Source organism: Castanea sativa, chromosome 12 (assembly GCF_040712315.1).
Source record: "Castanea sativa cultivar Marrone di Chiusa Pesio chromosome 12, ASM4071231v1".
Taxonomy (NCBI): domain Eukaryota; kingdom Viridiplantae; phylum Streptophyta; class Magnoliopsida; order Fagales; family Fagaceae; genus Castanea; species Castanea sativa.
Genome location: NC_134024.1, coordinates 17,066,012 through 17,082,046, shown reverse-complemented (window position 1 = coordinate 17,082,046; position 16,035 = coordinate 17,066,012). Strand labels below are relative to the sequence as shown.

Sequence of the window (16,035 nt, the reverse complement as noted above, 5' to 3'; positions counted from 1 at the left end):
GTTAGCATCGTTTGAAAATTATTTAGGGAACTAACATCTCGAGTTTGTAATAGTCGAATTCACTGTAGCAACTCGAGTGCAAGAGTCTCGAGTTCGATGGAACTCGAGTTTTAGAAACTCAAGTTCCTTGCTCTTTTTCCTTAGTTCCTCTTTCTTCGTTCTTCATTCTCCAGAGGCCAGACCCTTTCTCCAGACCAAATCAAGAACAAACCCACAAAGACCAAATCAAGAACAACCTCAAGAACCCAAAAGCAAACCCAAAAACACCCACCCATGGTAGAAATCACACCCACTTTGGGAACAAACCCACAAATCACAAAAATGGTTTTGGTTCGGGTTGAGAGAGATGAGTTGGATATCGAACCACCGCTAACGGTGCCTATGATGGTCGAAGGAAGAGCCAAGGAGCTTGGCCACGGAAGTTCAAAGAGTAGAGGAGTGGGTTCATTGTTTTTTATTGATCTGGCTTTGTTGTTTAGCTTCTTTGTTGATTTGCCTCCTTCTTTGTGAACTCTGCCTCCTTCTTCTTAGTGAATTTGTGGAACTCGAGTCTTAGAAACTTAATTTTCACATTGATTTTCATAGAAATCGAGTCTTTATTACTTGAGTTGTTACAGTGAAATCGAGTTTAAGACACTCGATATGTTAATTTCCTAAATAGTTTGGAACCGATGCTAATTAACAAAATTGTTTGAAAATTGGTGTTATTTTGGGGAAAAAAAATCTTGGAGGGTGGCTTGTAGGCCTTAAAATTCATGGTTATATTAATGCCTAACCTAAATAAACGGTTGAGAACATTTTAAACAGCCCGAAATGCAGTCCACTCTCCAACCGTTCAGAAAATTTCTCAAACTCCAACAAAAATTCAATCTCAAATTCGAAACCCCTCCTAGAAACCATGCCTCCCAACTTCCCATTTCATACAAGGCCCTTCATTTTTTGGCCAACATTCTTGATTCTTATAGTGCAAATAACCCAAATGCTGGAACGTGTTCCAAAGTATCTAAATGTAATTTCTTGGGCATAACCAAAACAACTCGGTTTGTGCACTCAATTGCAAATTCTGATGATCCCACGAAGTTCCAACAAGAGCCAAATGACCAAACAATCGTATTTGTTCAAAACCTCCTGAAGTTTAGAAGGGACAAACAGGCGAAGATAATTGAGCAAGCTCTCAATCTATGCGGGCTTAAGCTGAACGAGGACTTGGTGCTGAGTGTGCTTCAACGACATCATTCAGATTGGAGACTGGCTTATGTATTTTTCAACTGGGTTTGTAGAAACGGAGGAGAAGGAAGCGAGTATTCACCTGGGTCTAGCGTTTACAATGAGATTCTTGACATCCTTGGGAAATCACAACGTTTTGAGGAGGTGGTCCAAATGCTCGATGAAATGTCAAAGAGAAAGGGACTTGTCAATGAAGGGACGTATGGTATTTTACTTAATAGATTTGCGGCTGCTCATAAGGTGGAGGAAGCAATTGGTATATTCAATAAGAGGAAAGAGTTCGGATTGGAGATTGACTTGGTTGCATTTCAAAAGCTTTTAATGTGGTTATGTCGGTATAAGCACGTGGAAGCTGCAGAAACTTTGTTTCACTCCAACCGAAATGAGTTTGGTTGCAATATCAAGACATGGAATATCATTCTCAACGGTTGGTGTGTTTTGGGGAATGTATATGAGGCAAAAAGGTTTTGGAATGAAATTATTGCATCTAAATGTAAGCCGGATATGTTTACGTGTGGAACATTTATAAATGCCTTGACAAAGAAGGGAAAATTAGGCACAGCAATCAAGTTGTTTCAATCCATGTGGAAGAATGGTAACCCAGATGTGGTGATCTGCAATTGTATCATTGATGCACTTTGTTTCAAGAAGAGGATTCCGGAAGCTTTGCAAATTTTTAAGGAAATGAAGAAGCAAGGTTGTCCCCCAAATGCCGCAACTTATAACTCGTTAATTAAGCACCTTTGTAAGATTCGGAGGATGGAAAAGGTTTACGAGCTTTTGGATGAAATGGAACAGAAGAAAGGAAGTTGTTTGCCAAATGCTGTAACTTTCAACTACTTGCTCAAGTCCTTGAAGAATCCAGAGGAAGTACCTGAGATCTTGGAGAGGATAGAGAGAAATGGGTGCAGGATGACTGCTGACACTTGCAACTTGATTTTGAAGTTGTATATGGATTGGGATCATCAGGAAAGAATAAGATATACATGGGATGTGATGGAGAGACATGGGTTGGGACATGATCGACGATCTTATACCATTATGATACATGGCCTTTATGACAAGGGAAGAATACAAGATGCTTTGCGCTATTTTAGTGAGATGACATCAAAGGGCATGGTGCCAGAACCAAGGACCGAAATATTGGTACGTGACATGAACATTAAATTGAAGGAGAGCAAGCGGAAAGGGGAAACATTGTTAAGGAATAAGGATGGATGATGGTTTATGACTTGCATTCGTGGGTCTCATCTTTTCCCCCCATATGATAAAATAGGTAATGATTCCTCGACTTTGAACAAATATGGTTCCTTAAACATTTTAGACATATGCATATCAAGTGATTAATACTCGAGAAATGACATGGACAAGATTATTACATGGAGTTAAATTGTCAATTAATCATGTATATGCAATTGGAAGCTAGGCTGGAATTAATCCTCCAAATGTCATGGTAATTTTTTCCTATTATATATTTATCAAGATTTTAACTGATGCTGAAAATATAATCACAATATGGAGAAAGTTCCTGATGATTTCCATGTAGTTTTGTATACATCTCATTGTCTCATTCACCATTTGAAGATGTAAAAAGGTGTAAATGGCTGAAATTTGGGTCAATATCAATGGCCTGGATTCTATTTGAATATCTCAGTACCAAGCTTCATTTTGCTCTGGGTCTGGTATGAATTGTACTGGTCTGGATCAATGCAGTAGTTAATGCTCCAACATGAAATGGAACATTCAAATCCAATGCACTTTGGTCTTTGTGATCCTGCCATAACACACAAAATTAATTTAGCAATTTTTCTTTTTTGTAGCCCATTTTGTTTATCTGAAGGAATTTACGTTTGTGTGTTTGTGCATGTGTGTTTGTGTGAGAAAGAAGAATTGCTCAAACTGAAGAGAGAAAAAATTGCAAACTATATGTGAAGCACCCAACAAAGGAGCACCATAGGCTTTTTTTTACACTTGGCATCAAACAATGAAATAGGGTACGAAAATTGCAGAAGCGCTTATTATTGAAGAGTTGTGTGGCAGTCTTGGATCTCACATGGATGCAAAAAGAACTACCAAAGGCTAAAGAAACCTAAACAATTATTAATGTAGAGCTACCAACTGCAGGCTTCATGTACTATGAGACAGGAATTGCCCAAGCTTTCCAATATTTGCTTCCAATTTGAAGCAACTGAAAGAGTTCCTGTGCCAGCAATATGAATGGCACAAGAGTTACTCTTTAACAGAGAGTGAATGGCACAATGTTATTCTTCAACAGAGAGGTTAAAACTTAGGTACATTTCCATAACTATAGTATATTATGTTCTCCAATTAAATATTCACATATGGTTATGTTGTATTAAATTTTTCTCGGAAAAAATAACATTGTTTGTACTTCATTAGTCAATGCAATCGTATGTTAAAATTTTATGGGAAACTTAATATACAGCACCTTAGAAATTGTATCTAGATTTCTTTTTCAGTTCTTTTTCTATTTTATACTTGTAGCTATTGGCATTATCATTATTATTATTTCACGTTTACATGGACAATACAAATTTGCACAAATACCTCAGGCCTCGTTTGGGAGAAAGGAATGGAATAAAATGGAAAGGAATTAAAAGAATAATTTTAGAATATTTTTCCCTTCCCTTGTTTGGGAGTTTTAATGGAGGAAATGAAAAGCATATTCTCTTATTTGGGAGTTTAAGTGGAGGGAGGGAATAAAATTGGTAGAAGAGAACACTCACTCCCCTCTATTTTTTCCTTAAAATCTCAAATTTTCATTCTCCCGAAATTGAGAGGAATGGGAGAGAATGAAATTAGATTTAATGATTTTTTTTACTAAAACTCTCAAAATACCCCTATATATTCAACCCTTTATTTTAAAATAGGAATCTAATAGTAATATTGTCATAAAATGATTTCATTCCATGCCCTCCATGTTACTCCCAAACAAGATTATTTACATTCCATTCATTTTCATTCATTTTCATTCATTTATTTTAAAATATCCAATCAAGGTTACTTAATTCTATTCCATTCTATTCTTTTCCATTCCTTTCTCTTACTTAAATACATTCTATTCTATTACATTCCCTTATGATCATTCTATTTCATTCCAGTCCAAACGGAGCCTCAATGTTAGCTAAATGAGCATGTCTTGGAGGCAAGAAATTTTTTTTTTTTGGGGTTGGAAACGAGAATTGAACTTTGCAATCTAATCTTGTTCCTCAATGGTATTATAGCGTTGGCATAGAGGTTGGCAAGGAAATTTTTATTTGACAAGTCTATCATATAAGTTTTGGACCTTTTTTATAATTATTTTTTAATCCAAACTAAATAAAATGATTTTATTTAATTTTTCAATATTTTAATAAAAGAATTTTAAACAAAATAGTAATTTAAACTATTGAAATTTTGGTAATAGAGTTTCATCTTGAGTAGAATTATCCTAATAAATTTAACGTTTTATAATATGGCAAGGATTTTTTATTTATTTATTCATACACTTAGAAGGGAGGGTATGCCTCCCATCTACAACTTCTAAACCTCAACTTTTATTAAAGCGGACACTCTTGAGCTCAAACTTGGCCACTTTATTTGCTTTTATTGTTTGCATGTACATAATGCTTGTCGCATAGGCCTGGAAATGTTGTCATCAAAGGCCGTATTGTACAAAATCTGAATGGTATTCATATATGATCTAGAACAATTCTGCTTCCTGAAAACCTTAGCATCAATTATCTATATGGATATTCTCATTGTAAACATGGTCTATTTTCTCAATTGAATATGCTTTTGACACGATGAAACACAGAAAAAGGGGAAAAGGTTGTAACGTAATCACTGATGTATCAAACAATTCACATTCTATTCACTTTCTCAACCAACCTAATTCGGGCTTACATTCCCATGAAGAAGTTGAGTTATAAGATAGAGAGAATGGAACGCCAAATTCATACATCTATTCACTTTTTCTTTCTGCTTACTCATTGATGTAATAGAGAGAGAGGGAATTGTCACACATTTATGGTAACTCACCGCTTCATCCGTGTACAAACCATTAAGCCGACCATGGTAATTTGTCCCTTCTATCAATTTTTCACTCCCTAGCACCTACCAAACGCCTACTCAAAACTAAGAAAGAAGGGGAAGTTCTCAGATATTCACAACATGCAGACCAAAAAAAAATCATGAAGAGTGGCAGAAAAGAATTCAAGAACTTAATAAAGATTGAAAGTGCAACATAATGAAAGTGCACTTGCTTCTATCTTAACCAAATCTTTGACTTGTTACTCTCCTTATTCCCTTGCACCTGATCTTTATAAAGTTTATTGCTGGATAATATTCTATGAGAAGTAGCCGCCGATTTTGTACTTCTAGTAAGCCTTGCCAATGCTCTGGATTGATCAATGGGCCTTGCATTTTTTGATTCAGTAGATAGTATCCTCTTATTAAGCACAGGAGTTGACAATAAGATATTGTTCTCTGTCCCTGTGCTTTGGAGTTCTCTCCTTCTCCTTATCTTGTGTAGAGAATCAGTGCCTTTGAGCAAGACAGACTCTTGGTTAATTGTTTGGTTCATAGAGTTTAAGTTCCTCATACTTTGGGGATCCATTTCTTGTAGAACTTGCACTCTTATCCTGGATTTTGTTTGATTAGGGGTGACTCCTAACTTTTCTGCACAACATACTGGTAGCACAGACTCTTGTTGTTCTTGCAGTTTCAACTGTCCTTCAAGCTCTTTGATCTGTCATTAGCATGTAGGGAGAAAAGATGAGCAATTGCAGGCTCCCTGAAGTGTATACAATTTGCAAAACAACATTTTGTTCATGCACAACATAAAATGATAAAATGCTAACACTTAAAAGAACCTTTTGTTGAAGCATTTGAAATCCTTGGTTGCGTCCTTCTGTTGTCAGCTTGTTTTCAAGTTCATTGACCTAGAACAGCAAATAAAAAAAAGCATTTACTTTTGTAGTATGTGAGATTGAGTCTATTGTGTGTGGAAATGGATCTAAGAATATTGACACATAGGTTTGAAGAAAGAAATAGACAAAAACTAACAGCACAACAAAGATAAAATTGAGCTTTCATTACTATTAGAATCAATCTAGGTGAGCTCCTATAAAACGAGAGGGAGGGGTTGTCTGCTTAGTGATAATGGAGGAAAGGCAAGAATAATTTAACAATTTTGTTAAACAAGATAACCTGTTGTTGTAACATTGCAGAATGATGCTCAAATTGTTGTGTTCTATCTTTCAAAATGTTCTCAAGCTCCTTGACCTGTGAAGCATAAAGAAAGCAACTGATTTACACTTTGATTATAAAGCAGGAATTTGAATGCTGCTCAACTAACAGTTTGCCAAGTTGAAAGCGCCCCCTGCCACTTTGACAGAAGTAAGATTTCAAATCACCAAGCAAGTTTATTTTCTGGCAGGCAGAAATTGCCTTGCCATGATACACAACATCTTATGGACCATAGTATCATGTGAAGAACTTCAAATAAGCATATGGTATTTGCGGAGATCCTAGTGAATCCAAGATATCTATACATATATGAAGGAGAATGGAACTGAAATTTAATAAGGGAGACAGCTTCAAATTGCATGCACCTTGTGTTGAAGAGTCATAGGCTTTGTATGCTCTTGCACTTTCAGCTTGTTCTCAAGCTCCTTCACCTTTGGCAAAATACAAGCCAGATGTCAGATGACATATTGTTGGTTGCATATGACAAAAGGAAAGTAAATAAATTATCTGCCAGGCAACCTTCTGCTGAAGATTAAAGCAAATTTCTTCCTTTTCCTTCATTCCATCTGCAAGTTCTAACAATTGCTTCTCCAGCTGTCTGCAAAACTGTGTCTTTGATGCAAGTCGCCCTTCAAGTTCGCTGACCTTCTCTTGTTGACTCCTGCAAAGCTGATCCTTGCCTTTGGCCCTGCCTTCTGAATTGTGCAAGTTCTCTTCTAATTTCTTTAAAGCCTCTTCTTTGGATCTTAATTCATGCTTGGCTTTATCAAGCTTCAAAAGAATCAGGGGAAAAAAAAAAAACCATGAGTACTAGCTTATTCCATTTATAAAAATATAAGCAGTTTGCCAGATGTGCATGTGCGCTGATAGCAAAATATTAGTGAAACTAACACTCAAATTGATTATCCTCGGGCTTACCATCATTTTCAGCTTTTGAAGCTCACCCATATCAATTTGCTTTCTCGCAGGACCCAACTCCACCCCACGAACCCGAGTCGCAAAATTTAATGAACTTAGAGTCTCACCTAAGTCCTGCTCAGAAGGGCTGATTTGCACAAACATCAAAGTCTTGGAATCACCCCCTGAAGCACATAAACAAATCAAAGATGGTTTTACACTTATACTTCCTGATGGCACTTTCTAATTGAAGAGGAGATCATGAAACATGACCATCAATAGAACAGGTATGTGACCTATTATCTGAACAGGTATGTGACTTATTATCTGAACAGCTCTACCCTTTGTTATGAAACTATTCAAGAAAGGATACTCATTTCCTATGCACTTAGAAGCACAATAAACCAAAATAGCTTCGTTCCCATCTGGGTCTGAAAGCTTCCTTTTACTGATATAACAATGGTTTCTAAATGCTCACCTAAGGAGTCTTGAAGTAAATGTGTGAGTTTAGAGTTCCTGCAAAATCCCAATGCATAAATTAGGGAATGAATATAAGCAAAAGAAGTCTGAATAAAGAAAGATAGAAGTAAACCTGAATGGAATGTGGCAGCTTTTGGATGCTAGAGCAGAAATCACATCCCCAAGAGCTGAAAGAGATCTGTTGATGTTTTGAGCTTCCTTAAGACGATCCCCTTGCACCTCAGTTTTTGCTAGTCTCTCACTGCCAGCTAAGTCCACAAGCCATAGCTTGCTCTTGGTGCACTCGCCATTCATCAAATTCTTTGTGCTTACCATTATGCACAACATGCTAGAAAAGACAAAAAGAACAGTGATATATTGCAAGCTAAAACACAATATTTAAATGGTTACTGATATGCACACCCACTTTCAGCTAAGACCAATTTGAATTTAAACATCATGCAAAATATGTTTAAGTTAATACTTGCCAATGTGATCGGCTACTGTGCTCATTCACATTGTTTGACCCTACAGCTCTTGCATTGCTTCCAGCCTGCAGAACACTCCAGACCTCCTTAATGTTCTCAACTCTCGCTTCAACAATTCCTGGTACATGATGAACACCTTCAGAAGCTTGCCTTATCTCCAACCTGATATACATAGCAAGTTGAAATTGCAATTGGTGGTCAATACAGAAGGACATAACCAATTAACTACTAGTTAAGTTAGCCATATTTTTGGGTTAGGAAAAGATATATCCCATATTCAATGCATGGGATAAATACTTACTTCTTTGATGTTGGAGAAGTGGCAAGCAAGTCCCTGATTTGCTCATTGTAGACTTCAAGGACACTGACAGATATACTGTATGTGAAAGTATCTTTTCTTTCCTCAGCAATTTTGAACAACTGCTTTAAGGTTCTATAATTGACTCCTCGGTTTTGCTCTGAGCCTTCCATTGTGAAAGTTTTCCCAGTCCCTGTTTGCCCATATGCAAATATACATACATTGTAGCCATCCAACACCGAAACTACCATTGGTGAAGCATCCGCAAATACATCAACTGTTACAGAAAGAGAATACTTTTTGAGTCCAGAGCAGCAGGTACTTTCACAACTCAATTATGTCACATGTTCAATATCCTCAGACAAATCATTGTCCAAACATCTTTTGGAATCAGAAACCATTCCGTCCAGATCTTGAATTTTCAATAAAGAACATTCATTAAGTCTGGAACAATGATAAAAACTTTTCAACAAAAACTCATGACTGGACAAAGAAAGCGAAAAGAGAATGAAAAACAGAAATTGGGAGTGGAATGATTGGCATATTATACTGAAAACCAAAGAAAAGGCTGATGTTGACAGTTCAAAATTTCATCTCAAATTTTATCAGAAACTGATGGTACATTGACCATGTATGCAGGTTAAGTAAATTCCATGTAAATTCTGGTAAAATCTGAGATGTTCTCACAAGTTTAGAGATATCCTACTGATCCACGAATACCTTGATCATCCTTTGGTGTATAAACCCGATCGAACTTGAAGATCTTCTTTGTTGATCCACCTGCAAATATCCCAAGTTCTCCATCTTTAGCTGCATCAAAATCTGTAACCATTGGATACCCAGCTGATATCTCCTCCTTCCTCAAAGGCCGACACCTACAAAACACCCTGATGTTCCCTGTAATGTACACAGTAAAAGCATGAGTTGGTTCATTCACAGGTCAAAGATGTAAAAAGAATATTATATTTTTAGGCATCACAAGAATAGATTATGCCTTTTGCTTCCTGAATTTGGTTATAAAGCATCTTTCTTTTTGCCTGCTCCTCACTGAACTTCAATTTAAGATCATCACACTGTGCAACTGCAATTTGGATAGAATGTTAGCATACATGAAGTTAAACAGCAATTACATTTAAGTGTTGATGAAAATTTACCCATTGCTTGAACTGCAAACACCATCTTGTTCAATTCAGGAATAGAATCAGAACACTGGTGTACCTCATGAGATAGCTGACAATGCTCCTTTTTCATGGCCTGAAATAAATCAATAAATATTATAATTATAAGTATCAAAACTTACGTTAACAAGTCTAACCTTGGAAACCAGGTATTTACCATAACTTTCTTTTCTAAATTGTCTAAAACTGCAGTCCACAGCCTCTTATCACGTTCGTATTTACTACAAATATCCCTCAAATCTGCTGCTTGCTTTTCCATAGCTTGATCTGAAAAATGATGATCTATAATTAGAATTCTAATCTTCAAATCACCATAAATTGGACCAAACAAGCAGTCCACTACTCAACAACATCCACAAAGATAAAGGATTTCTTTTGTCCATACGATATAAAGCCTCAATAAATATATAGGATATTTCCTTACCTAAATAAAGATTCTGAAGGAACTTGTTGTCAAGTACCATCCTAACCTTCTCAAGCTGCTCGCTTGCAGCTGTTAATGACATCCATGCCTCATGACATTCATCTGTCTTGAGCTGGCACTGGGTCTTCAGCTCCTCTATCTTCTTTTCATACTTGACAGTAGCCATCATCCTCAGATACTTATTCTGCCGCATCAAATTCCAATTCTACATAAATAAGAACTCAAAAGCTCCAATGTCAAAGTTTTTATGGACAGCAGGATCTAACCTGAGCTGATGAAATTTCTATCTCAGCATCACAATTGTTACATATGACGTATCCTTGTTTAACCTGGGATGCTTTAGTCAGGTCATAAGATAAGACATTAGTATCAAAACTAACTCTTGTTCACATAGGTTTGATGTAGCAAGTTAAACTTGAAGAAAAGTGAAGATACCGGGTAATCTTGCTTCCCTCTTTATGCAAAGCCCACTAACCATTGGGTTTCCATTAACTCCCTCAAACCTTATTATGATTGTCCCCTCCTCTCCCACAGAAACTCTAACATCTGCCAACTGCAATGCTTTGTTTGCTCCAACAATGGAATAGATATCAAGTTTGGATAGAACCTATAATTTTCACCAAATGAAGAAAATTTCGCAGAATTGATAGATAAGTAAAAGATAGAAAAAGCTGAGGGAAAAAACACTAATGTACTGACAAAATTTTTGTTTAAGTTTACTTGCCTTTTCTTCCTGCATGAACACATCAAACACTCTCATTCCCCATGGACCATTTATGTTTATAATTTCAGCAAAGTGAAGATCAACAAAATAGTCCCCAGGGGATAGGTTGTTGAACAAGTAACAGAAATTTCCAACCCGAGCTGATTGATAAAGAGATGGTATATTGCCACCCTCAATTATAGTTTCTTCAGTTCTTAAAGCATCCCCTCCTTGGAAAAAGCTGTCAGGCTGAACTCGAATGCTAAGATTTGCTTCTTCCTTTACGATCCCACCTCCAGCATTTACAAACATTATTGGAGTATCTGGTTAACAAGACAAAACATTGTGAATGACTTAATGTTGACCGAGAATATGGTGCTTGAGCCAGCAACTTAGATATAATTGTTGCTTCTTAGATACCGTAGTTATGAAAAACTTACTTGGCAGAGTGAAAATAGAATGCAGAGATTTATGAACTAACAATTACCAAACTATAAAAATCCAATTCCGATGGTCAATTGCTATTACACGTCAAGAAATCTTAAATTATAACTTAATGCCATTTAGTTTCCAAGGATTCAATTTTAATTCTCTCAAATGGTTACACAAAGAATTGGAGAGTTGAGGTTAATTCATTACTTCTTTTTTTCATTTAAATTTTTTCCCCTTCAATAATTGGGCAACAAAATAGATCACAAAAAATGAAACAAAGATCATTTATATATAATTAAAAAGAGAAACTTCTATATGTGAATGAAACTCATAATTAAGACACGAAGATACCCATTTTGCAATTTAAAAATAATAATAATAAATTCCATACCACCAAATCAACTCAAACCCCTAGTTTAGTTACTGAGAAAACAAAAGGAAACCAATAGTATAACATTTTCAAAACCTTATAGAGCAACTTTCACATTGTCTTTGATTTTCAAGAAATTAAAAACCTGCCAAGAATTCAATTCAGCACCATATTCTTGACCCTTCCCAAACAACGTTCCTCCAATCTAATACTCATAATCATAGTTTCTTCCCTCACTCTCTAACCAAACAATAACAATGACAACCAAGTTTTAGACTTATAGTCCCAAAATTTTGGGGTCGGCCATGGATTCTCAACCTCCAAGTCAATCTGAACCTTAACAGACTAATCAGTGTCTGCCACATGTATTTTTAACCAAACAACAAAAGTATTAAAAAAATAAATAAATAATAAAATAAAATAATAATAAAAAACAGAAGCAAACAAACAAAAAGTCAAAAAGATTGACAATTTAATAAACACAAACCTGTGCAACTAGTACACGAAAACCCAGTTCGAAGCAACCTCGAACCAGGAACACATAGTGCCGAGTCCATCGAATCCGCATCGTACTCCATGTGGAGCTTTCTTTGGTCGTTTCTGACTTCAAGAAAGCCACAAGAATTGCAAGAATTAGGGTTTTGGGTTAATGGGTCTTGGTGTACACGTGCCATAATTGCGTGGAGCTGCTCTGTTTCGAAAGCTTTGGGATTTGGGACTGTGAGCGAATGAGAAATCTAAAAGCTTGTGTGTGAGAGAGAGAGAGAGAGAGAGAGAGAGTTTTGTAATAATTGTGTTTGATTTTGTTTTTCAAATTTCAAAATTTTATTTGACCGTTGGTTTTTCCTTGTGGTGTCAATGAAATGTAGGGTTAAATAAAAAATTAAAATGAAATACTTTTAATTTCTGTTTTTTTGAAATAAAAAAATACTTTTACACAATGTTTAGTCGAAGTTATTTTTATCTTTGTCAAATGGATTATTTGGATATACTAGAAGGTTGCCCGCGCGTTGCGCGGATAATGCTGTAAACTTTTATGTAAAATGGTTTTAGAAATTTTTGTACATATATTATAGCATAAATAATAGATATTTTCATTGCTAAAATCACCTACAATTATAGTAGAAACTTCAGAGTATGTAGGCATATTTTGTTGCCTACCATCAGTTGATCATAAACCAATTAATTGCAAGGATACATTATGCATAATTGCGTATCAAACTCCTTGAACCTATCCCTTGTCATACGAAATGTCTAACTAAGGCATTGATCTTATGAAGCATCTTCAATAATATTTTAATTATAGTAGTGCTAAGGTTGCATAGTGATTTATGTCTAGGCAAAGCAACAAACACACACGATATTGTTAAGGCTCTCGTGGACATCCATACATGATACTTGACCAATAAATAAATAAAGCAAGCAACTTCAATGATAATTGAGCTAGACATGATTCGACATATTTAACAAATTTTTAACAAAGGTGTATCGGTATAATATATTTAACAATTTTTTTAATACCATTTTGAGTTAATATAGATTATAAGCTAACCTTCAAATAATGGAGACACCACATAATTTTTTTGCCCACTTAGTTCTTAATTTGTACCTTTGCGGTTCTCATTGTTTCTTTCTTTGTTCCTATTTTTAACAATTGAGTTTTTGTTATTTAGTAGGACATAGAATATGTGTAGATTGTGTTGATTATTTTAAAACTTTGCTTCCAACTAATACTTAACCTCTCAATAGGTAAAAGACAATTATTCACCTAAAAATAATAACAACTTTCCAACCCGTAGTTAAGTTAATTTGTTTCATTGTCAATTATATAAAGATGCTACATCATACAATCAAATAAAAATTATAAATTTTCTTCAAGCATTTTATCAAACACTATAGATTCAAAATAAAATATATAATTATTCCTGGGCTCTTAGCACTTCAAATCCCACAAAAGTTTTGGCTCCATTGGCGTTTTGAATGTGATCCAATCCATATAGATACATGGGTATGTGCTCCAACTACATGTGGCATGGAGGACCTTGATTTGTTGATTAAGCTTCTTCCTCATTGATCTTTCTACTGCCTAACAAAACCGGATTATATACTCAACTTATCTTTGCCTTAGGGTCTAAATAGTACCCAATTCAACTAATTTTCTTAATCACATCCTCATGTAACATATTTAAATCACTCACCAAAAGCCAAATTATAAATTATAAAAATGGTGTGGCTCAGTAAAAATCTTGACCAGTAAATAGTTCAAATGAAAAGAAACAAACTACCATCTAGTTTGATTATCAAAAACCCATTACCTCTTAGCTACTAATGTAGAGTTTTAGTATTTCATACCTCTTAGATACTAAATAAGGGTATGATAAATTAGGGAGCCGGTGGCTTTTTCTTCTTGGGTTTAGTGACTTTAGTCTCCAACCAAAATAGGTAAAGTTGAAGCTTCGATCTCCTCAAGTCAATCTTCTCTCAAACATTGCAAACCACAAACTCGGTACCTCAAATAATTTTTTTTTAAATGAAAGAAATAAACAAAGAGTGAGAGTCAGAATATTTATTGATTTATTTATAGACAACGAGAAAGGAGTTTGTGTACATGATCTCGTAGTGGAATTTTTGATCCATTAATTGTTGGAAGATGCATCAATTGATAATAGATATAGGTACATGAGTGTGTGTTTAAATTGAAAGGGGAAGTGAAATAGTTTTTATTTATTTATTTATTTTCTAAAAGAAGCTGAAGAGTTAAGGGAGAGAAAAAGCTGAATAAAAAAATTTAAGATGGGTTGATCTTAACGGAAATATATTAAAATTTAACGGTGCAAAGCTTGGTCTCACTTTGCCAAGTGCTTATCCGTAGTGTGCATTTAAATTTGAACATTTAAATTGGTAGATTTTGTTATATACCTTTCTAAAAAATTCATGCTTATGAAATGCTTGTTGGAATAAATAACAGTCACCCTAATAAAAATAAAAATAAAATGGAAAGAATTGACTTGTAATATATATATATATATATATATTCTTAAATGTTTTGAATTATTCTAATATCACTCACACATACACAATCAAAATGTTGCAAAATGGGCATCGCTTAAGATAAATTTCATAGCTACAGAATTCTCTTGTCTTGTTTTTTTATTTTATTCTGGTTTAGTGACAAAATTGTCAAGCTAAGCAAACCATAAAAACTATAGAAAAGAAAGACCAAAATAGTGTTTATTTGAAGCAATTTACAACGTTACTTCTAGCACAGACCATATTTATTGTATATTGCTACAATTTACAATATGAGCACATAAAAAATAGTTTGCTACTCCTGCATTAACTGTTGCCTATAGCAAAACACTCAGCTATTTTATCAAACAATTTGCGTGCATATAAATAAAAGGCAATTGCGTCCAAACCAAAATTACAAAGTAAAATTAAAGATATCAAAGTAATAAAGTAAAAATTTAAAAGACTAACAGAGAAAGGGTTGTTTTAGAGATTATATACCCACCTTTTAGAGGAAGAATGACCTTACGATTCAATTTGGGATCTAAAGGATAGCTCCAAGAAGAAGATATAATGGTTTAAGCAAATTGGCATCAATGGAGCTAGAAAGGGTAGAGGTATCTAATGGGATTTGGGTTATTGTACAAATAATTATTACATTGATTTATTTTTCTCAGTGTCCAGCTATCTTTGAGGGCTACAGATAATATATATATATATATATATATATATATATATATATATATATATATATTGATTTAAAAAGAAATATATTAGTGTGCTTCAAATTTAAAGGGGAACTGAAGAGTTAAGAAAGAGAAAGAGGTGAATTTGATTTTGCTAAACAATGAGTAATGTGCATCTTTTCAATTTCTAAAAGGATGTTGGAATTTATTTTTCAAGTGAAGGTGATTTGGGAATGTTAAATGCAATAATTGGTCTAATAAAGCTCAAATAGAGCGCCACATGGCAGGACCTCATGCTCTTCCGCATGAGGTCTCTGCTTTTATATATATATTGATTATATATGTAGCTGCCATGGAGATGAATCAAGATCTCTTTCATATTTTTCTCCACACAAAAAAAAAAAAAACCCCCAATTTCTTTTCTTTTTTTTACAAATTTAAAGTTATACATAATGTTTAGACTACAAAAATAAATAAATAAATAAAATTGTATTTTATTGAATAGAGAATGATTACTGTTATTATGATTCTTGACTTATCCCATAAAAATATCATAATCAAGATAATATATATATATATATATATATATATATATATATATATATCATTTTGCA

General features: G+C 34.6%; 2 protein-coding genes and 1 long non-coding RNA gene across 5 annotated transcripts; 2 read left to right on the top strand and 1 right to left on the bottom strand.

Moving 5' to 3' along the window:
- Positions 1-803: 803 nt before the first annotated feature.
- LOC142619862 (putative pentatricopeptide repeat-containing protein At3g15200) lies at positions 804-2,503 on the top strand. The gene has a single exon (XM_075793200.1). It carries the CDS (start codon positions 814-816, stop codon positions 2,446-2,448), a length of 1,635 nt encoding a protein of 544 aa, XP_075649315.1. The 5' UTR covers positions 804-813; the 3' UTR covers positions 2,449-2,503.
- Positions 2,504-5,065: 2,562 nt separating this feature from the next.
- LOC142619861 (kinesin-like protein KIN-14R) lies at positions 5,066-12,500 on the bottom strand. 3 transcript variants are annotated; one of them, XM_075793197.1, is made up of 19 exons: positions 12,214-12,500; positions 10,946-11,247; positions 10,657-10,828; positions 10,488-10,558; positions 10,222-10,405; positions 9,955-10,064; positions 9,774-9,873; positions 9,614-9,700; positions 9,340-9,516; positions 8,623-8,896; positions 8,322-8,483; positions 7,967-8,182; positions 7,853-7,890; positions 7,396-7,559; positions 6,997-7,248; positions 6,843-6,908; positions 6,439-6,513; positions 6,102-6,170; positions 5,066-5,977 (listed from the first exon to the last, which is right to left on the bottom strand). In XM_075793197.1, the coding sequence occupies exons 1-19, from the start codon at positions 12,398-12,400 to the stop codon at positions 5,495-5,497; spliced, it is 3,189 nt and encodes a 1,062-aa protein (XP_075649312.1). In that variant the 5' UTR covers positions 12,401-12,500; the 3' UTR covers positions 5,066-5,494. The 3 variants fall into 3 exon arrangements, with proteins under 3 accessions (XP_075649312.1, XP_075649314.1, XP_075649313.1); XM_075793199.1 differs by lacking the exon at positions 12,214-12,500 and adding an exon at positions 11,872-12,070; XM_075793198.1 differs by lacking the exon at positions 12,214-12,500 and adding an exon at positions 11,823-11,981.
- LOC142619863 (uncharacterized) lies at positions 7,521-9,368 on the top strand. Its single transcript, XR_012841602.1, has 3 exons — positions 7,521-7,661; positions 8,368-8,937; positions 9,259-9,368. It is a non-coding gene; the product is annotated as an uncharacterized LOC142619863 (long non-coding RNA).
- Positions 12,501-16,035: the final 3,535 nt, after the last annotated feature.

Excerpts from the sequence above, each read along its gene's own strand:
- LOC142619862 (XM_075793200.1), top strand. The coding sequence starts at position 814 with ATGCAGTCCACTCTCCAACCGTTCAGAAAATTTCTCAAACTCCAACAA.
- LOC142619861 (XM_075793197.1), bottom strand. The coding sequence starts at position 12,400 with ATGGCACGTGTACACCAAGACCCATTAACCCAAAACCCTAATTCTTGC. Across the intron at positions 8,183-8,321 it reads CACAGTAGCCGATCACATTG|CATGTTGTGCATAATGGTAA; the intron begins GCAAGTATTAAC and ends TGTCTTTTCTAG. Across the intron at positions 6,909-6,996 it reads GCTTTAATCTTCAGCAGAAG|GTGAAGGAGCTTGAGAACAA; the intron begins GTTGCCTGGCAG and ends ATTTTGCCAAAG.